Source organism: Procambarus clarkii, chromosome 40, assembly GCF_040958095.1.
Source record: "Procambarus clarkii isolate CNS0578487 chromosome 40, FALCON_Pclarkii_2.0, whole genome shotgun sequence".
NCBI lineage: Eukaryota > Metazoa > Arthropoda > Malacostraca > Decapoda > Cambaridae > Procambarus > Procambarus clarkii.
In genome coordinates, this window is record NC_091189.1 from 23,783,614 (window position 1) to 23,804,501 (window position 20,888).

At 48.1% G+C, this 20,888-nt stretch overlaps 1 protein-coding gene across 2 annotated transcripts in view; it reads left to right on the top strand.

The window, feature by feature from the left end:
• LOC123757981 (carnitine O-acetyltransferase) overlaps window positions 1-20,888 on the top strand; it is a 72,487-nt gene that overhangs the window by 29,406 nt on the left and 22,193 nt on the right. For both annotated transcript variants that reach the window (XM_069338863.1, XM_069338864.1), the window contains exons 7-8: window positions 1,786-1,961; window positions 6,421-6,521. In XM_069338863.1, coding sequence (XP_069194964.1) covers window positions 1,786-1,961; window positions 6,421-6,521 — 277 coding nt within the window. The remainder of the gene's footprint in view (window positions 1-1,785; window positions 1,962-6,420; window positions 6,522-20,888) is intronic.

A 20,888-nucleotide genomic window follows, 5' to 3' on the forward strand; every position in this document is an offset into this window, starting at 1 on the left:
CGTCAGTAGTTTCAAAGCGTTATATGACAAAGAGTGCTGGGAAGACGGGACACCACGAGCGTAGCTCTCATCCTGTAACTACACTTAGGTAATTACACACACTTTGGAGCTGTTCATATAGAATTTCACACATTTTCTTTTCATTCTATAAATCTGTTCCCTATTTTGAATCTGTGGATTTTATCCTTTTCATGCATCTTGCTTTTAATAAATTCTGGTCTGGTTCTTTTACATTTATCCTGCTACCCCTTTTGCAAAGCTTCCTTCTGACTCTTCTTACTGCCTTGAAGTTGTTTCTTGCTAATTTGTATTACTGATACATGTTTGAGGGTTGGGCCTCTTCCTATATTAATTTTATTTTTTGTCTTTTGATCTCTGACCCCTCACAGTTTCTGTTGAACTAATTTTTCCAAATTTTGGCTCTGTTTTGATATAAATTTTTGTACCTTTGTCATATAATCTTGCAAAATTTAACATAAATTTCATTTTGTTGCCTAACAACAGATCTTCACTATCAAATTCATTAAAAACTTCTAAAGTTCCCTATAGTCTCCTTTCTTGATTTTTGTTTTTGTTTTTTTCTCTCTCCCTTCTCTTCTAGGTTATAATGCATTGCCTATTTTATTTCAAAGAGGACATAGTCTCTCTTCCCCAAGGGAAGAATATACTGAATGTTAAATTTCTCTTCTTTCCTGGTAAATACTATATCCAGAGTAGATGGAGCTTTCTTTTCTCTCATCTTTGTAGCCTGTTTATCAAATTGACACACAGTTTCCAGGAGGAAGTTTACAAATTGACTGGGCCAAAAGTTCTCTGTTTTTGCTTTTATAGGCTTTCCCAGTCCATTGCTTTTAAATTTAAATCACTAAGTATCAACATTTGGAATTTATCAATGTTATTATAATGTCTCATGACTATAAGGCCCTCTCTTTTGTCATAAAGTTCTTCTTTAGTCTGTGTGGAGCTATCTCAGTGCAACTAACTACAGGGAGCCACTTGGCTTCCCTAGAAAGAGGTGTTTAATTACATTCAACACTGGATTTCCATATGTTTTTTTCGTACAATGCTTAATCCTGTTTGGCTTCCAAGCATTATTATTGGTATTGAAGATGATTTAGTGTTGAGCCCTATTTCAGTGACCTTGCCTTATAGACTATTTTACTTCTGTCACTGTACTACTAGGAACAAGGAGTCTTGTGCATTATCAGTTTACCAAGCAAGCACACAAGCCAGTAATGTTGAAACTGAATCACTGCAACAGTTGTCACTTTGTATGTTACTGTACTGTATAAGGAAAGTTGTACAATGTCTGACTTTACATTACTAGTAACTGATGCAGTTAATAAAGATTAATAGAAGTAGTGTACTTGGGTAAATAGAAGGGGAAAAGTTTTGTCATATACAATTTAGTGAATTTTTGCATTTGACAAGAAAAATACTTTAAAATTTTTGTCATGTACCAGAATGACTTGGGTAGATGGACAATAATTTCACAAGCTGATTTCAAAATACTGGGATAGATTTAATGCATTTTAAGGATTCTTGCATAGGGCTTTGAAGGAAAGTGGCCAAAGAAATGAACTGACACTTGGAAATCTGAATCTTGCTTATCTATAGACCTTCTGCACTTCCATGGGCAACAGAGGTCAACTGGTCTATTAGATGGAAAGAATTAATTCTCAGGAATTTTTGTTAGCATTTGTTTCACAACCTGTAGTTCTCTTCTGCCTTATACAGAACTTGATATTCTTGGTCATACTCATTAATAAATCATACTTCCAACAGACAAGATAAACAGAGCCTCCATTGAAGAGATACAGCGGTGCATTTTTCTGGTGGCATTAGATGGCCCTATTTTCAATCCTTCTGGTAATGTTATGACTGATGCAGCCTTGAATTGTGTACATGGAAATGGTCCTCAAGGGTATGCAGGCAACAGGTGGTATGATAAAACCATTCAGGTAAGATATTTCTTGCTTTATACTGCAAGTCTTGTTAACTTGATTTATCTAGAACATTAGATTAATAGACCAAGTTTATGTAGCACCTGAAATAATGAAACATTATTGGATAATGAACAATGTCATTGGGCTAAAAGTATGTGTTGGCAGAGTATAAAATTGTGCCAGATGTTAGTGGATGAGGTGTAATGTTTTGCATAAGTAGGGTAGACATGGTGTGGTTTATTTCTCAAACATATTTGGCACTCTTGATGTGCATAAATCCAGGTAGTCCATGTTCCATTTTGTGTCTTGGCAAATATAGCTGAGGGCCAATGTCACATCTATGAATTTAAATGTTGTCACTGTGGGTGCTGGCGCTGAAACAGATAATGAAAGAAACTGTTGGTCTTTGGACACTATAGGGTCTCGGTCTGTTGACGGTCTCAGTTGGTTAATATATAATCGGTTTTGTTAAAAAATTATGGAATAAACTTAGGACATTGTTTTATACATTGACGACTACAATGGAATCTGAACATTTTAAACCCTACAGATATATTAATTGAATACTGGTTGTGTCTCAAGTTTAGGTATACTTAATAATCCATTATTTTGGATTTTTGTTGTTGTTGCAATGTATATATTATTTATACTTAAACTATTTGCTTCCTAAGTGTTTAATTTGTTTATTTTGACACAACTAGGTGACAAACCTTAGGACATGTGGTCATACATTTGCCATCACAAAACTAAGTCCTTATTACCATGCTGCTTGAAATCAGACACATATAGCTGCTTAACACACTTACATTCCTTTGACACTAAAGTGCATCATCTGATTGCTATTCAAAATTATTTATCATTTATGTTGTGTATTTATCTGTTATAAATACACTTGTGTTTTGCTTCTGTTCTCTAGAGAAGAGAATTTGTGTGTGAATATTTAGTACTAATTCTATAGTAATTACCCAACAAATAACAGAGAAAATGTAAAATGATTGTAAACATTTGTTCGCATTGCTGAGTGGCCTGTGAGCAGCCTGGGGAGGCTGAAACCTTTATGGGCAGGAGTCAGGAATGCACAGAGGAGCCAGACTGCCAGAGAACTAATGTATGGATCGGTGGTAGCTTGGGCCAAGAGTTATGAAATTAAATATGTTGTTACAGTAAAATTACTAATAACAGTGGCTATTAGGGCAGATGGAATGCCATGCACATTAAACAAAAAAAAAATAAGTAAAAACAAAGTAAATAATACTGCTAAATAGATCTCTTCACTGTGTGGTAGCTGTAGGATAAAGTACACAGAATAAAAATTTAAATACTTTACTATGACAAAAAATAAAGGTGGCAATTTATAATAAATAAAAATAGTTCCTCTATGACTTGGCTTAATAACACAGTGCAAAAATGAAAAGCAAACAAACAAGTTAACATTACATTAAAGATCAAAATGAATGGTGCTGGAATACTATGTACAAAACTGCATAAATCTACCACCACACAGGGTAGTGTGGCAGCAGGTTTAACAGGTATGAGCACTGAGAGTATTCTTCTTGGTGGTGGCTGGCTGGTTTCTATATATACACGGGTGAGCCCTGTGTAGGTGGCGCTGGTGTGTAAATAATTGTCAGCCGGCAGATGCAAAACTATCAAGTTGCTTGTTGACCAGGGAATGGGGTGACCCAGGTGCCAGGTGTGCTGGTATGACGGGTACTGGAGGAGGTAGGGTGGTATGGGGCTCGTGTAGACACAGCTCCTGAGAACATGTTGTTGTTGAATAGGCGATGTAGGAATAGGCTCACTCTCCTTCTCTAGGAAGATTCTTGTGACAATGTACAGACCTGATTGTCAAACTATCATCTGCAGAGAAAGCCAAATTTCTTTGCGAGGCAAACCCCTACCAGTCTGGCCATTTATATGACCAACTGTTCATATGTAAAATTACTTGGGCACTCCATCAGGTCCCCCCCCCCCTTTCCAGGTCACGACCGAACTGGGTTCTCACTTTTCGACTGTTAGCTCCAGCTCTCATCTTCCTCCTTCTTTCCTTACTCGCAAGCCCCTTCTTGAATCTTCTCCCTTAGATTTTTGCACTTCTCTTTGGCTTCCCTATAACAATCCTTTCTCTCAGAACTCCAGTCTGCCCTGGCCCTATGCAGTTCTACAGCGGCGGGCTCGGATGATATTCATTATGAGATGCTTCGCCATCTCCCTCCATGCATGTTTCAGTATTTACTGAGTGTTTTTAACCGTGTCTGGGCGTCGTCTGGCTTGAGGTGGTTGTACTTCTTCGGAAACCTGGTTCTCTAGAGTCATCCCCTATAGACTTCTGCCCCATTGCTCTCACAAGTTGCGTCTGCAAACTCTTTGAGTGTATGGTCAGTGTCCATCTGATATGATTTTTGGAACGCTATCACCTCCTCTCCCTTTCTCAATTTGGCTTTCGCAAGTGTCTGAGCACAACTGATGTCCTCATGAACTTGATCTATATTTGTACTGCCTTCGCTGCGAAGACCTCCATTGTTGCTGTCCTTTTTGACCTGGAAAAGGCGTATGACACCACCTGGCGATACCATATTTTGTCCTAACTCCGTTCTTTTGGTTTTCGTAGAAATCTTCCTTTCTCCCTCCAGAGCTTCCTCTCGTTGTTCCTTTCGAGTGCGGCTTGGTACCGCGCTCTCTGCCTCTTTTCGACAATATGAAGGTGTGTGTCCCAAGGTTGTGTTCTGAGCACAACTTTTTTTTTTTCCTGGTTACCCTCAATGGTCTTCTTTCCTCCCTTTCCCCTGACATTTTCTCCACTCTTATGTTTACGATCTTACCCTCTGCTGTGAAGGTGATGACTCGCCTTTCCTCTTATCAGCGGCTTCAACTTGCAATTGATGCCTGTGTCATCCTGGGCCACCAATCATGGCTTCAAGTTCTCTCTGGCTAAGACATGTGCTATGACCCGTACTCGAAAGCAGGTTGCTTTATGGTAATCCTCTTTTGTATAAGGATTCCGCTAAACTTCTGGGGTTAATCTTTGACACTCGCTTGTCCTGGTCTCCCCCATATCTCCTACCTCCAAGTTGAATGCTCTAAGGTCCTAAACTTATTTAAGGTCTTGGTCCCATACTTCCCTGGGCAGCTGATAGGCACACGCTTCTCTCTTTACATTCCTCTCTCGTGCTATCTAAACTAGATTATGGCTGTCCTGCTTACTCGTCTGCCTCTCCCTCCACCCTTCATTGTCTTGCACTTCACCGTACTGGGCTCCGTCATGGCTGAACTTTAATGCAATTTTGTTTGCTCTTCAAATGCTTTCTCGCTATAATTGTCCTTTGTTGTTGTAGTTGACTCTCACTGTGCCCTCTTGGCTCTGGAGTCCTTTAGTCCAGTCCATCCTGTGGTCGTCGAAATTCAATATTGGCTGTTTCTCATCTCCAGCAGATTTAAGACGGTTAGGTTTTGCTGGGTTCCCAGCCAAATTGGTGTTTCCTTAAATGAGTGTGTGGATGCTGCCACTAAGGAGGCTATCCTTACTTGTCATATTTCCCACAAAGGTGTTCCTTATTTTGACTTCTACATTGTTATTCATTCCTCAATCCATGCCCATTGGCAAGATTGCTGGTCTTCTGTTACTGGTAACAAGCTGCATGCTCTTTAGGGTAGTGTGTCCCCATGGCTTTCCTCCTTCCACCGTAACCGGCGGTGGGAAGCGGCTCTGGCGAGGTTACGTATTAGCCATACCCGTTAAACTCGCTGACACTTAATGGAGCGCTGCCCTGCTCCTTAATGTCCGAATTGCATTGTCCCTCTTACGGTCGTGCATATCCTTATTGAATGTCCAACCTTCCAAGGTGTGTGTGTGTCTTGCTTCCCGACTGTCCCTCGCGGTCACCTGTCCCTCGTTAGTATGTTTGGTTAATCGGATGCCTTTGATGTTGTTCGCCTTGTGCGCTTTTGTTCTCATATTGGCATCCCTAGTGATGTTTAGTGCCTTTTGAATATCCCGCATTTTTGACAGTGCTACATAGCCTCCCCGGCTTGATGCATTCCTTTGATAATTACTTACTACTCCATCAGGTACTGGGTACAGCCCAGTATGAGGCCTTTGGTAATGAATAGTTGGATGTAATCAAAATTATACTGATTAACTAGGATCTTTGAATATGATATGACTATTGATAATATTGGTTAAATTTATTTCAAGTACCCAAAATGGTGTACAGAAAGTGTGGTACAGTTGCCCAGCATGCTCTATATTTTCAGCCAAACATGAAATATGTGATATCATAATGTTATACAAGTTGTTAGTAATCATTTTAGATGTCTTTGCGTAAGTTTTTATATAACCCATTGTTTTCCCTTTGGTTGATGGGAAATTATGGTTTATATATGTCGTCTTCCTTTTTAAATGAAAGTAAATGTCTTATTTATATATTGAAATGCTTGTTAATATCCCACAATACTTAAGTAATCTATTAAACAGTTCATCGTTGGCAAGAAGGGAGAAGTTGGTTTGACGTATGAACATACTCCAGCAGAAGGACCTCCAATTGCTAATCTCATGGATCATATCATGGACTTCATGTGAGTATAAAGCATGCTCGGTAGCTTGTACGTGTCATGCCATGTTATACATATTATCTTTGTAATATTTTTGGTATGTATATCATTGATTTTGGCCTTGAACCAGCACATTAAAGGTGGGTATAAATTAAGCAGATTTCACTTTCTTTTCTCTCTCAAGTATGTTTACAGTGATCCTTTTCTAATCTGCACTATGGCTTGGTGTTATCGGGCAAATTTTTTCTTTTGTGTAATGGTTAGCCCTTAAACCGCTACCTTAAATAGCCAACATCCCCACGGCGCTCAAGAAAAAAATTGTTCTAAAAAAATTAATTTTTCTTATGACAGTTAATTAGCCTTCAGGAAGCACAAAAATCCAAGTGTATATACAGGTATAATTGACGATCACTAAACACTGATCATTTGTATGCGGAAAATCCACAGAGAAATGGGAAAGAGAGATGAACGTTTCGACTGATCTGGGCCTTTGTCAACACCGGACTGAAAGAAATCACAAAGAAAGAGACTCTTCTTTGTGATTTCTTTCAGTCCGGTGTTGACAAAGGTCCAAATCGGCCGAAACGTTCATCTCTCTTTCCCAGTTATCTGTGGATTTTCCGCATAAACAGGTATATGTATTATAAGCCTAAATTTAAAAATGCATATAGCACACATTTTGCCTCATATATATGCATGGTAATCACTCATTTGCTGTTGCTAAAAGTTTAGTGTCTCCTCTATGGCTGCCCTAAACATTCAGACATTGGATGGTGATGTTGCCAAGTAATGATCATCATTTTCTTACTAAGGCCCTAGAAGCAAAGTGAGGGACTCTGGATTTTTTTTCAATATGGGAAGGGGGGGTAACTGGTGGTCTGAGAAAGCAGATGTGAGCTCTAAGTATGTACAGGACTATTATAACTATTTTAAATATGCAAATCATATATATATATATATGATTTGTGCCATTTTGTGATTAGTTACTCCAATCATATATGTATGTATTGCGCTATTTAAGGGTTAAAAGAATTCTTGCTTATTCTCCCTTCTTCCTTTTCTCTGCTTTCTCCCTTCTTCCTTCATTCTTTCTCCCTAGTCTCCTCTTCCCCCAGAGTCTCAGGTGGTGCTCAGGCAGGATATTGGGCATATTACAGTACTGTAGTCAGTGACAAATTATGTACAAGGAACAATCCCTCAAGACCTTTCCTTGGCACCCTGATAATAGGACAAGTTCCAGGCACCATTGTCACTGAGAGCTGGGCGGGCCTCTTTCAGCCACATCCAGCTGTAGGCACCACAGGGGTTCAGTTCTTGCACCGGTAATGTTCATTGTCTACATAAACGATCTACCAGATTGAATACAGAATTATATGAACATGTTTGCTGATGATGCTAAGATAATAGGGAAGATAAGAAACTTAGATGATTGTCATGCCCTTCAAGAAGACCTGGACAAAATAAGTATATGGAGCACCACTAGGCAAATGGAATTTAATGTGAATAAATGCCATGTTATGGAATGTGGAACAGGAGAACATAGACCCCACACAACCTATAAATTATGTGAGAAATCTTTAAAAAATTATGATAAAGAAAGAGATCTAGGGGTGGTTCTAGATTAAAAACTGTCACCTGAGGACCTCATTAAAAACTTTGTGCGAGGAGCCTATGATACACTTTCTAACTTCAAAATTGCTTTTAAATACATGGATGGAGAAATACTAAAGAAATTGTTCATGACTTTTGTTAGACCAAAGCTGGAATATGCAGCAGTTGTATGGTGCCCATATCTTAAGAAGCACATCAACAAACTGGAAAAGGTGGAAAGACATGTCACTAATTGACTCCCAGAACTGATGGACAATAGCTACGAGTAGAGGTTAGAGGCATTAAATATGCCAAAACTAGAATATAGAAGAAAAAGAGGCGATATGATGACTGCATACAAAATAGTAGCAAGAATGGATAAAATTGATAGGGAAGAATTCCAGAGACCTGGAACTTCAAGAACAAGGTCATAGATTTAACCCTTAAACTGCGCAACGCGCCTGCAGGCTTACGTCTGGTTTGCGCAACGCGCCTCCGGGTATTTGTATTTTTCACGTTCCATTCAAAACTCCCGCGGCTACATGGGGTTCACATCAGCTTCCTCAGGGCTCTTGTAAACAGACGCCATCTTTAAAAAAAATCGTGGTCCACATTCCCGGGTGTGGGAGCCTCAGTAGTGTGTGTGAGCAACCAAGGCTGGCGCTCGCAGCATGAGCGCACAGCACTGCTGTTCAGCATGTGACCACAGCATCGCCTAATAATGTCAAAATATATATATAACTTGTATTATTTAGCTATGATAGTGTTATATTAGAGCCTGAGTGTGATAATGACTGGGTACAATGTTCAAATATCAGTGATTCAATGCTGTTCATGATGTTCACAGCGCTAGCCACAGCACCACAGCATTATTTCGTTCATCTAGGAATCTTCAAATGATTTCTTAGGTTCCTTTTCAAAATAAACGTGTGGTCAATTATTCATTTACAGGAATTAGTGACCAGGATTGTGATAATAGCAGGATTGTGGTTATAATTAGCGTTGTGCGTAGTATTGTAGAAGGAGGAATTTTGATGAGGGAGGGAGGGCGTAGCGTCGTCTGCTGTGTGATTTTTCATGCAGTGTATGGTGGCCACTGTACTGTTTGGACACAATACCGGCTTACTTGCATAGTTCTGGTAAATAAAACATGTAGATAGGTATATAGAACATGTGTAATAAGAACTATAACAATATGGTGGGAGGAGCAATGTTGGCGAGTAAGATGTTGGAGTGAGGGAGACTGGCTGGGTGTGGCTGCTCTCACTCAAGGTGTTCTGAATGTGTTCATGGCCAAATGCTCCTATTGGCCCATACGAGGCAGCTGCTATTGGCCCATACGAGGCAGCTGCTATTGGCCCATACGAGGCAGCTGCTATTGGCCCATACGAGGCAGCTGCTATTGGCCCATACGAGGCAGCTGCTATTGGCCCATACGAGGCAGCTGCTATTGGCCCATACGAGGCAGCTGCTATTGGCCCACACGAGGCAGCTGCTATTGGCCCATAAGAGGCAGCTGCTATTGGCCCATACGGGGCAGCTGCTATTGGCCCATACGGGGCAGCTGCTATTGGCCCATACGGGGCAGCTGCTATTGGCCCATACGGGGCAGCTGCTATTGGCCCATACGGGGCAGCTGCTATTGGCCCATACGGGGCAGCTGCTATTGGCCCATACGGGGCAGCTGCTATTGGCCCATACGGGGCAGCTGCTATTGGCCCATACGGGGCAGCTGCTATTGGCCCATACGGGGCAGCTGCTATTGGCCCATACGGGGCAGCTGCTATTGGTCCATACGGGGCAGCTGCTATTGGTCCATACGAGGCAGCTGCTATTGGCCCATACGAGGCAGCTGATATTGGCCCATACGAAGCAGCTGCTACGCGGTGTTCTGAATGTGTTGATGGTGAATGTATATAGTGTGTGACAGTGTATAGTGTGTAAATAGATTGTATATATACACAAATTAGCATGATACATAGTAAATATGTGCTGCATATGTGTACACAAGTTTCATGCACGTAACACAGTGTCTACAGACAGTACGGATGTTGTACTGCGATATTATAGTGTACGTGTTCATTATACATTGGATTGGCACATAAAAACAATGAAAATGTATTTGGAAAGGTGCGCAAAAAATGAACGAAAATATATTCGCGGCAACTCGCACGCCCACCCCGAGCGCCCCACCGCCCCCGAGAGCTTACAGCACGGGCGCACGGGGAATGATGACGTCACGCCCCAACTTCCGGACCCCATAGCAGCCAAAGTAAGTACAATTTCGACTTTTTTTTTACATACCCATACTGAGGGAAAGGTTTTTGACATTTTAAAAAGAAAAAAGAATTTTTTCCAGAGAATTTATTTCCTGCGCACTGCGGGGGTGTCACATTTGGAGGCAACGCAGTTAAGGGGTTAAACTATCGAAACAAAGCTGCCGGAAAAATATAAGAAAATTCACTTTTGTAAACAGTGGTAGACGGTTGGAACAAGTTAGGTGAGAGGGTGGAGAGGCCAAAACCGTTAGTAATTTCAAAGCGTTATATGACATTGTACTGGGGAGATGGGACACCACGAGCGTAGCTCTCATCCTGTAACTGCACTTAAGTAATTACTTTATTAAAAATCTATTTACTAATTATTGTATTATTTAATATTCTTTGCACTTTCTTGCCACAAATATAGCACACAATGACATCTTGAATGCTTGGGATTTACAGTGATGTAAGAATATAAATTCAATGTAAAGCACAATAATGTATCACGAGTGTGAGTCCAACACATTCGAGAACAAGAAATTTCAGCGTATTAGTGTGGATTTGGGCTAATCCATGTTAGTCTGCATTGTCTACAGTACTTCATAAATTCTTTATCTTGGTTCTAAACTTTTGATGAAATTCTTACTTGAATACTGTACTAATGAACCCACATTCTCCAATGTTGCACATATCAAGGGCTGCCAGTACAGTATACTGTATGTATTCTGGCCTCATTGAGGTGTACTAGATTCTGGTCCTAGTTCCTAATAGGCCTGTGTTAGTAACTTGTTGCCTGGTACAGTCTGAATGCTTAACAGTACCAGCATTCAAGGTCCAGGTAGCTTTTAATGGAGCCAGTCTAGAAAAGTAATTTTAACACTTTCGCCCGGCGATAACTCCGCTTTGAGTCCTCCGTAAAATAGGGGCAAGTCCGGCGAGGACTCGGCATTGAGTCCTAAGCGCGGCAACAGTAGCATTTTTTTCGGGAAGGTCTTGCTGCGGTTTTGGACATTATATGCATATACTCTTGTAGGGAATTTCATTGCGAATACATTAATACCAAAATTAAAGTCCTAGGACCAGAATTGAGGTAACAATGTTGAAAACAGAATAACCATTTTATTGCTCTTTCTGGGGGGAGCCCCGTCGGCTCCCCGGAGCTATCCCAGGCTGATATGCTAATGTCAGACTTTGGCATCAGTCATGTGTATGGAGTTCTTAGGCCTACCGGGGACCACGGCCAGAACTGGGCCCCCTCAGAGAGGCAAGGGGAGCAATGGCCTATAGAAGCCCCCGTGTAGTTGGAAGCATTCTATGTCTGCCATCGACCGGAACAGGCACCCAGAAAGGTAAGCGCCCCAAAACAAACCCCTATTCTGGTTAAAATTGCTACCAAAAACCGAACTAGTGGATAGAACTCCCCAACCGAAAACAAGCAAACTAGTGTGACGTCACACACCGCCGCGCCGCTGTCTGCGCAGCTCCCCCCTCCCCGGGAGGGGGAAGGGGGAGCCCCAGACCCCCCACGCCAGCTACCCACACCTCAGTTCTTGAGGCTGATGCTATAGGCGATGGTCGTGTGCTCTGGCTCCGGTGTCGCTACTGCACTGTGCTTTGCGTGTGGTGTTGGTTTTGTGGGTACAAGAGCCAGGAGTTATCTTCAGTACTCGGGCTGCATGCGCCTAGGGCTGCCTTCCCTAGGTGCCCTGTAAGTACTGCCCTTGGGGCTTGGGGCCACCTTCCACAGGCTCCTCGGGGTCTGCCTCTGCCGGTCCGTTTTACCTTTCGTTTTTTCGGCCGCCTGTTGGGCTCTTGGGTGTTCTGTTCTCCCTTGTTACCGGCAAGTAAGAGGCAGTTTGCACTGGTAGGGGCGCAGGGTGCTGCTCAGCTTGTATTTCCCGACATCGCGGCCGGCTCTGTTCCTTGGGGTTCGCTGTCCTCTTGCGGGGTTTTGTTTTCTTTTTGTTTTTGCCTGGTGGGGGGTTCTGTCATTTTATTCAGTTTGTTTTTGCCCTTCCACTGTTCTCCTCGGTGGCGCCCCCTGCTAGGTCCCCGTGAGTGTACACGTCCCTGGGGTTCAGTTTTAGAAGTTTGCTTGGTAGTTTTGGGCGCCGGTTTGCAGTACCCTGCCTGGGACTACCTGAGCGCGAGTCCTCTTAAAGTAAACGCTCAGGACCCTGGGAATCCCCTAGGGGGCGCGTGGGTCCGATGGATGTGACCCCGGAGTCCCCACTCGCTGTGTGCGAGTTTGAGGGTTGCTCGATCCCCTTGTCTCAGGGTGACCCTCATTGTTTTTGCCTCTGCCACGCTGCCTGTTGGGTCGGTGATACTTTTGACCCTGAGTCCTGTGAGTGTTGCTGCTTGCTTGTGACTCAATTTACCCAATCCTCTGATGATTCTATTCGGGTACAGGCGGCGCGTGCGTTGCAGTCTAGGTTTCGTCTGTTGCAACGCGCTCGGTTGGTTGCTTCCCCGGATGCCCCGGGGCTGCCCCGCTTTGCTTTTCGAGACCCGGACTTGGGGGTGGGGGTTGCTTCGATCCTGGTTCAGTCCGCACCTCCTCGTCCTTCCCCTTCTGTTCGTTCTGGTCCCCCGCCTCTGCTTCCGGCCCCAAAGCTTCTGAGGGTTTTGGGGTCGGAGCAGGGGTTACTTGATCTCGAGACTCGGGCAGCTTCGGGGGTTGCCCCTTCCGGGGGGGCGGCAGAGGCATTCGAGTCTTGTCTCCCGGCCGAAGCTTCAGGGTTTGACCAGTGGGCCCCCCTTCCTCCAGCTTTTCCGGCTGCTCCGTCCTTGTCTTGTGGGGTCAGGGCTTGGGGAGAGGACTCGGCCTCGGGTCCTGTGGTGCAGGACCTCGAGGCTGGGGAGGGGCTGACTTGGGGGCCTTGGGCCCCGCTGGACCCCGCCGGGGTTTTTCTTCCCTCTGAGTGGGGCTTATTGTTACAAGGAGTGGGGTTTTCTTTTCCCCCCTCTGCGTACGAGTTGGATTTGGTGTCGGCCCCTCCCCGGGTTTGGTTCCGTGTTCCCCCGGGTACGTCGGTTCCGTCCTTCCGGAGGTTTTCGGCTTATCGCATCCAACCTGGTGTGGTGCGAGCGGCCTTGGCAGCTTACCTCCTGCGTGACCCGGATTATGCCTCGGAAATGGATCCGTCCACGTTCAGGTTTGGGACTTCGTTCCCTTTCTGGCTCCGTTACGAGGTTCTGGAGTCGTCCTGGCTAGCAGACTGCCCCTTGTTTGGTCTGGATTCCTGGCATTCCTTCTGTCGTTCCCGCACGCTGGAGTGGCGGGAAGCTTCCACGGTGCTTCAGGTTTTCCTGGGGGGCGAACTTGAGTACCTGAATGAGTGCTTGTTTGCCCCTGCCCTTCCCCGCGATGTGGGCGTTATTCAGCTCCATGTGCAGGTTCCCTCCATTTCGGCGGCGCTCGTTGCGGAGACTTGCGCGGGCCCTTTTGTGTTCGGCCTTGCGGTTCTTTTCCCTCCTGGAGCTGTCTTCGGATTGGCTCATGGAGGATGTGGGGACGCTTGGGTCCGTCCCGGGGTCCGGCACCTTGTCCTCTGCTGCGCGTTCGTCGGCTGCCTTGTTGAAGCTGTTCATGCCGATTTTGTGGGTATGCGGTTTCCCTGTTTTATGCTTCCCGTCTCGCGTGTCGGCAGGCGGTGCTGGGTTCCTCCGTGGAATCTGCTTGGGCTCTGGCTCTTAGGCGTTCTTCACCTTTTTGTTCTCTCCTGTTTGGGGAGTCGGCCGTGGCGCAGTTTATTCAGGCTGCGTCGGCGGCTTGTCGTCCGATGTCAGACTTGTTGGTTTTCCGGGGGTCCCGGGGTGGGTCTTCCCGGAAAGGTCGTGCCAGGGTTCGGGGTTCCTCTCGTCGTGGTAGGCCTCTGGTGTCAGGTTTGGGGTTGGCTCCTCCTGCGGACCCTCCCTCGTCTGGTCGGCGCGGTGTTCGCGCTGTGCGGGGTTCTGGGTCTCGTAAGGGTCGCCGGCCCTTTCGCGGTTTGCCCCCTTGACGGGGCGATGGGGGGGCGGCTTGCGCTGTTCACCCGCGCCTGGTCCCACGATTCATGGGCCTTTCGGGTCGTGTCTCGCGGCCTGCGGTGGCGTTGGGTGGCCCCTCCCCCCTTTGGGGGGTCGGGGCTGGCGGGGCAGGTTTCTTCCCCTGCGCTCTGTCGAGTCTTGGAGTGGGTACGCTTGGGCGTCGTCGAAACGACGTCGTCCCGTCTGTTTCCGGTTCCGAAACGGGACTGCGCGGACCTGCGGTTCATTCTGGACTTGTCCCGTCTGAACCCCTGGGTTCATTGCCCCTCCTTTCGGATGACTACGCTGTCTCAGGTTCGGCTCCTCTTGGAGCCGGGAGCTTGGATGGTGTCCCTGGACCTCCGGGACGCTTATTGGCATGTCCCGATTCATCCGAGGTTCAGGGACTGGCTCGGTTTTGTTGTGGGGCGTCCGAGTTACCACTTTCGTTGTCTCCCGTTCGGGTTTAACCTGGCACCTCGCGTGTTCACGCGCCTTACACGGGTTGTGGTGGCTCGTTTGCGTCTCCTAGGTGTTCGGGTGTTGGCCTACCTCGACGACTGGATGGTTTGGGCTCCCAGCCAGTCAGCTTGCTTGCTAGCCAGGGATTTGGTTCTTTCCCAGCTCGCCGAGTTCGGGTTCTTGGTGAACTGGAGGAAGTCCCATCTGGTTCCCTCTCAGGTTCGGACTTGGCTGGGTCTCGTTTGGGACTCTCGAACCGCCTCCTTGTCTCTCCCTCCGGAGTCTCTCCTGCAGCTGCGGTCCCGCCTTCGTCTGTTTCTGGAGGGCCCTCGGGTCACCCGGCGGTTGCTCGAGGGGCTGTGCGGGAACCTGAACTTCGCGATGGTGGTCTACCCGCCGGGTCGGGTTTGGCTACGACGGCTGTTCTGGTTCCTTCGGGGTTCCCCCTTCCGCCTCTCTCGCGATCGCAGAGTTCGACCCCCGGGGGCCTTGCGTCGGTTGCTGTGTCACCGGCTTCCTCTTCGGGTTTTTCGGGGTTCAGTGCCTTGGCGCCTACCCGAGCCCTCGCTCGATGTGTACACGGATGCGTCGTCTCTCGGCTGGGGTTTTGTGACCAGTGCTCACCAGGCCGGCCAGGGGCGTTGGGATCCGTCCTTCCGTCGAGCTCACAGCACGGTGCGGGAGTTCGCGGCAGTGTGGTTTGCTCTGGGGAGGATTCGGGTGACCCGCGGATCGACGATTTGGCTCCATTCGGATTGCTCTCTGGTGGTTCATTGCCTGAACCGTGGGGGTTCGATGCGGTCCTTGTCTCTTTGGGGTTGGTCGCTTCGGGTGACTCGTCTGCTGAGTTCTTGGGGTTTGGCTCTCCTGGTGGTTCACGTACGGGGCGTGTCCAACGTCTTGGCCGACGCCCTGTCTCGCTTCGTTCCCCTCTCCACGGAGTGGACGGTCGACGACGAGTCCTTCCGTTGGCTTTGCCAGACGTTCGGGCGCCCCGAAGTGGACCTCTTCGCGTCGGCGTGGTCGCGGCGTCTTCCCGTTTATGCGGCGCCCTTCCCCGATCGCGAGGCCGTCGGGGTCGATGCCTTTCGGCTAGACTGGTCGAGGTGGGGGTTCCTGTACCTCTTTCCCCCGGTTCGGCTGTTGCTCCAGGTCCTGACTCGCTTAGAGACTTACCAGGGGAGAGTTGTCCTTCTGGCCCCTTGGTGGCCGGCCCAGCCTTGGTTTCAGGCGCTGGTTGCTCAGTGTCCGAACCCGAGGGTTTTCCCGCGGCTCCGCCTCTTTCAGCAGATCGGGCCGGTACGTCACGTGGCTGGTTCGATCTTCTCCTCGAGTCTTCGCGTATGGTTTTTTTGACTCGAGTCTATCATCATCTCTATGGTGATCAGGTGGCCTCCTTGTTGGTGTCCCACCTGAGGGCTTCTTCTCGGCAGCAGTATGAAGTTTCCTGGCGGTCCTTCCGTTTCTTTTTGCGTCTTCGTCGTGTTAGCTCCTTGTCTGTTAGGGTGGTCTTGTCCTTCCTCTCGTGGTTGTTTCAGGACCGTCATCTTATGCCTAACACTGTCGCTTCGTATCGTGCGGCGCTGGCGGAGCCGCTTCAGCTTGCTTTCGGTATCGATGTTACGTCTGCGCCGTTTCGCAAGCTGTCTCGTGCATTGTTTCACCTCCGGCCTGCTCATGCGTCGCCTGAGCCGTCCTGGTCTTTGGACAGAGTGCTCGCTTTCCTTTCATCTCCTCGGTTCGTTGTGGCCCCTTCGGTCCAGGATTGTTTTTCCAAGGCACTTTTCTTGTTGGCTTTGGCCTCTGGGGGTTGGGTAGGGGAGCTTCATGCTCTCCTCCGGCGCAGGGGTTTCTGCTCTTTTGGTCGTGGTGATTGTTTTGTTCGTTTGCAGCCATCTCCTTCTTTTCTGGCGAAGAATGAGACTGCTGCGTTCCGGAGGGGTCCATGGGTGGTTGATGCTTGGTTGGTCAGGCCGGGGGTGCATCATGTTTTGTGTCCGGTTGCGACGCTTCGCCGTTATTTGCGCGCCACAGCTTCTGTGTCCGGGGACACGCTGTGGGTTGATCCGGTTTCCCTTCTTCCCTGTTCGCAGGTTCGGGTCTCTCAGGTCGTCCGCAGGGTTATTCGGTCCAGCCAGGCTGCGGTCTATCCCCGTGCCCATGACGTTCGTAAGTTCGCGGCTCTTGCTGCCGTCTTTGGGAATATGTCTTGGTCTGATATTCGGGCGCGGGGATTTTGGCGGTCGAACAGGGTCCTGGCTGCTCGTTACCTTGTGAATGTCCCTGGGCCTCGTCGGGCCTGTGTTGCTTTGGGTCAGCGGTTGCAGCCAGTTGGCTCGGCTTCGAGTTGAGGAGTGAGCGACGACCGCCTCCCGGGTAGGTCCCTCTTTTTTCTGTCTGTGGGTAGTTAGCTCCGGGGAGCCGACGGGGCTTCCCCCAGAAGACCAGCGTTGAATGTAATGAAACGCCATTTTCTGGGTGAGTCCCGGAGGCTCCCCGGCATCCCTCCCTCCCTCCGGTCGGCGGTTTTTCGCGTTTTTGATATCCAGCCTCAAGAACTGAGGTGTGGGTAGCCGGCGCGGGGGGTCTGGGGCTCCCCCTTCCCCCTCCCGGGGAGGGGGGAGCTGCGCAGACAGCAGCGCGGCGGTGTGTGACGTCACACTAGTTTGCTTGTTTTCGGTTGGGGAGTTCTATCCACTAGTTCGGTTTTTGGTAGCAATTTTAACCAGAATAGGGGTTTGTTTTGGGGCGCTTACCTTTCTGGGTGCCTGTTCTGGCTGTGGTCCCCGGTAGGCCTAAGAACTCCATACACATGACTGATGCCAAAGTCTGACATTAGCATATCAGCCTGGGATAGCTCCGGGGAGCCTCCGGGACTCACCCAGAAAATGGCGTTTCATTACATTCAACGCTGGTTTTATTAGCGCTCACGGGGGTAACGCTCTGTCACTTTCCCTGCTTGTTGTGGATGGTACGCCGGGCTTTTGGACTTTATATTTGCATACTTCTGTAGGGAATTCTATTGCGAAGACAATGATAACAAAATGAAAGACTTAAGACGAGAATTGAGATGTCCAAAGTGAAGAGTGTACACATTTTATTGCTCTGGCTCGCTCCCGGGTAACACGCTCTCACTTTCTCGCCAGGCTTTATATGCATTTAGTCCTGTAGAGAATTCTATTGCGAACACATTGATACCAAATTGAAAAACCTAGGACGAGAATTAAATGACAAAGTTGAAAAGATTATTCACTTTTCATAGTGAGAAGCGCCTTGGGGGGGCGCAGGGGCTCTCTTTCTTGTAACCGCGGCCTGTTTTCATCATGTTGGCGGGTGGAGGTCGCTGCTGTTTTTTATATTGCTGTATATGCATATAGGCCTGTTGGGAATTCTATTGCGAACACATTGATACCAAAATGAAAGACCTAGGACGAGAATTGAGTTGACAAAACTGAAAAGAGTGTAAACATTTTATCACTCTTGTGCACTCCCGGGTAACTTTCTCTCACTTTCTCTGTTAGTTGCGGATGGTAAGCCGGGCTTTTGGAGTTTATATGCATGTAGTCCTTGTAGAGAATTCTATTGTGAACATATTGATACCAAATTGAATATCTTAGGATGAGAATTGAGCTGACAAAGTTGAAAAGATTATACACTTTTCAGAATTTACTGCGGTCTCCCTCGAGCTCCCACGGAACGCCCAAGCCCACCTGGGGTAGTAGGGAGGTCCCGCGCCCGGTGCACGAAAGTGTCAAGGTGTTAAAGTAACATTAGAGTATATTAATTTCACGAAATGCATTATTCTATGTAAATAGTGCAGAAGGTTAGTGTACGTTAAGCTTAAAGCATATAGGCTTACACAGTTGGGGAGTGGATTGGTGGCACTCCACCACTTCTCCACAAGTGAGGTGTCTTATCAGTCTCTCTCCAAACTCATTTCTTATCTTCTTTCTTATTTCGCTCATTAGGATAGTCTCCATATTTGGACAGTCTCTGGACATTAACAGTTTAAAAAACCAGCGTTGAATGTAATGAAACGCCATTTTCTGGGTGAGTCCCGGAGGCTCCCCGGAGCTATCCCAGGCTGATATGCTAATGTCAGACTTTGGCATCAGTCATGTGTATGGAGTTCTTAGGCCTACCGGGGACCACGGCCAGAACCGGGCCCCCTCAGAGAGGCAAGGGGAGCAATGGCCTATAGAAGCCCCCGTGTAGTTGGAAGCATTCTATGTCTGCCATCGACCGGAACAGGCACCCAGAAAGGTAAGCGCCCCAAAACAAACCCCTATTCTGGTTAAAATTGCTACCTAATACCGAACTAGTGGATAGAACTCCCCAACCGAAAACAAGCAAATTAGTGTGACGTCACACACTGCCGCGCCGCTGTCTGCGCAGCTCCCCCCTCCCCGGGAGGGGGAAGGGGGAGCCCCAGACCCCCCGCGCCGGCTACCCACACCTCAGTTCTTGAGGCTGGATGTCAAAAACGCGAAAAACCGCCGACCGGAGGGAGGGAGGGATGCCGGGGAGCCTCCGGGACTCACCCAGAAAATGGCGTTTCATTACATTCAACGCTGGTTTTCTGGGGGGAGCCCCGTCGGCTCCCCGGAGCTAACTACCCACAGACAGAAAAAGAGGGACTTACCCGGGAGGCGGTCGTCGCTCACCCCTCAACTCGAAGCCGAGACAACTGGCTGCAACCGCCGACCCAAAGCAACACAGGCCCGACGAGGGCCAGGGACATTCACAAGGTAACGAGCAGCCAGGACCCTGTTCGACCGCCAAAATCCCCGCGCCCGAATATCAGACCAAGACATATTCCCAAAGACGGCAGCAAGAGCCGCGAACTTACGAACGTCATGGGCACGGGGATAGACCGCAGGCTGGCTAGACCTAATAACCCTGCGGACGACCTGAGAGACCCGAACCCGCGAACAGGGAAGAAGGGAAACCGGATCAACCCACAGCGCGTCCCCGGACACAGAAGCCGTGGCGCGCAAATAACGGCGAAGCGCCGCAACCGGACACAAAACATGATGCACCCCAGGCCTGACCAACCAAGCATCAACCACCCATGGACCCCTCCGGAACGCAGCAGTCTCATTCTTCGCCAGAAAAGAAGGAGACGGCTGCAAACGAACAAAACTATCACCACGACCAAAAGAGCAGAAACCCCTGCGCCGGAGGAGAGCATGAAGCTCCCCTACCCGACCCCCAGAGGCCAAAGCCAACAAGAAAAGTGCCTTGGAAAAACAATCCTGGACCGAAGGGGCCACAACGAAACGAGGAGATGAAAGGAAAGCGAGCACTCTGTCCAAAGACCAGGACGGCTCAGGCGACGCATGAGCAGGCCGGAGGTGAAACAATGCACGAGACAGCTTGCGAAACGGCGCAGACGTAACATCGATACCGAAAGCAAGCTGAAGCGGCTCCACCAGCGCCGCACGATACGAAGCGACAGTGTTAGGCATAAGATGACGGTCCTGAAACAACCACGAGAGGAAGGACAAGACCACCCGAACAGACAAGGAGCTAACACGACGAAGACGCAAAAAGAAACGGAAGGACCGCCAGGAAACTTCATACTGCCGCCGGGAAGAAGCCCTCAGGTGGGACACCAACAAGGAGGCCACCTGATCACCATAGAGATGATGATAGACTCGAGTCAAAAAAACCATACGCGAAGACTCGAGGAGAAGATCGAACCAGCTACGTGACGTACCGGCCCGATCTGCTGAAAGAGGCGGAGCCGCGGGAAAACCCTCGGGTTCGGACACCGAGCAACCAGCGCCTGAAACCAAGGCTGGGCCGGCCACCAAGGGGCCAGAAGGACAACTCTCCCCTGGTAAGTCTCTAAGCGAGTCAGGACCTGGAGCAACAGCCGAACTGGGGGAAAGAGGTACAGGAACCCCCACCTCGACCAGTCGAGCCGAAAGGCATCGACCCCGACGGCCTCGCAATCGGGGAAGGGCGCCGCATAAACGGGAAGACGCCGCGACCACGCCGACGCGAAGAGGTCCACCTCGGGGCGCCCGAACGTCTGGCAAAGCCAACGGAAGGACTCGTCGTC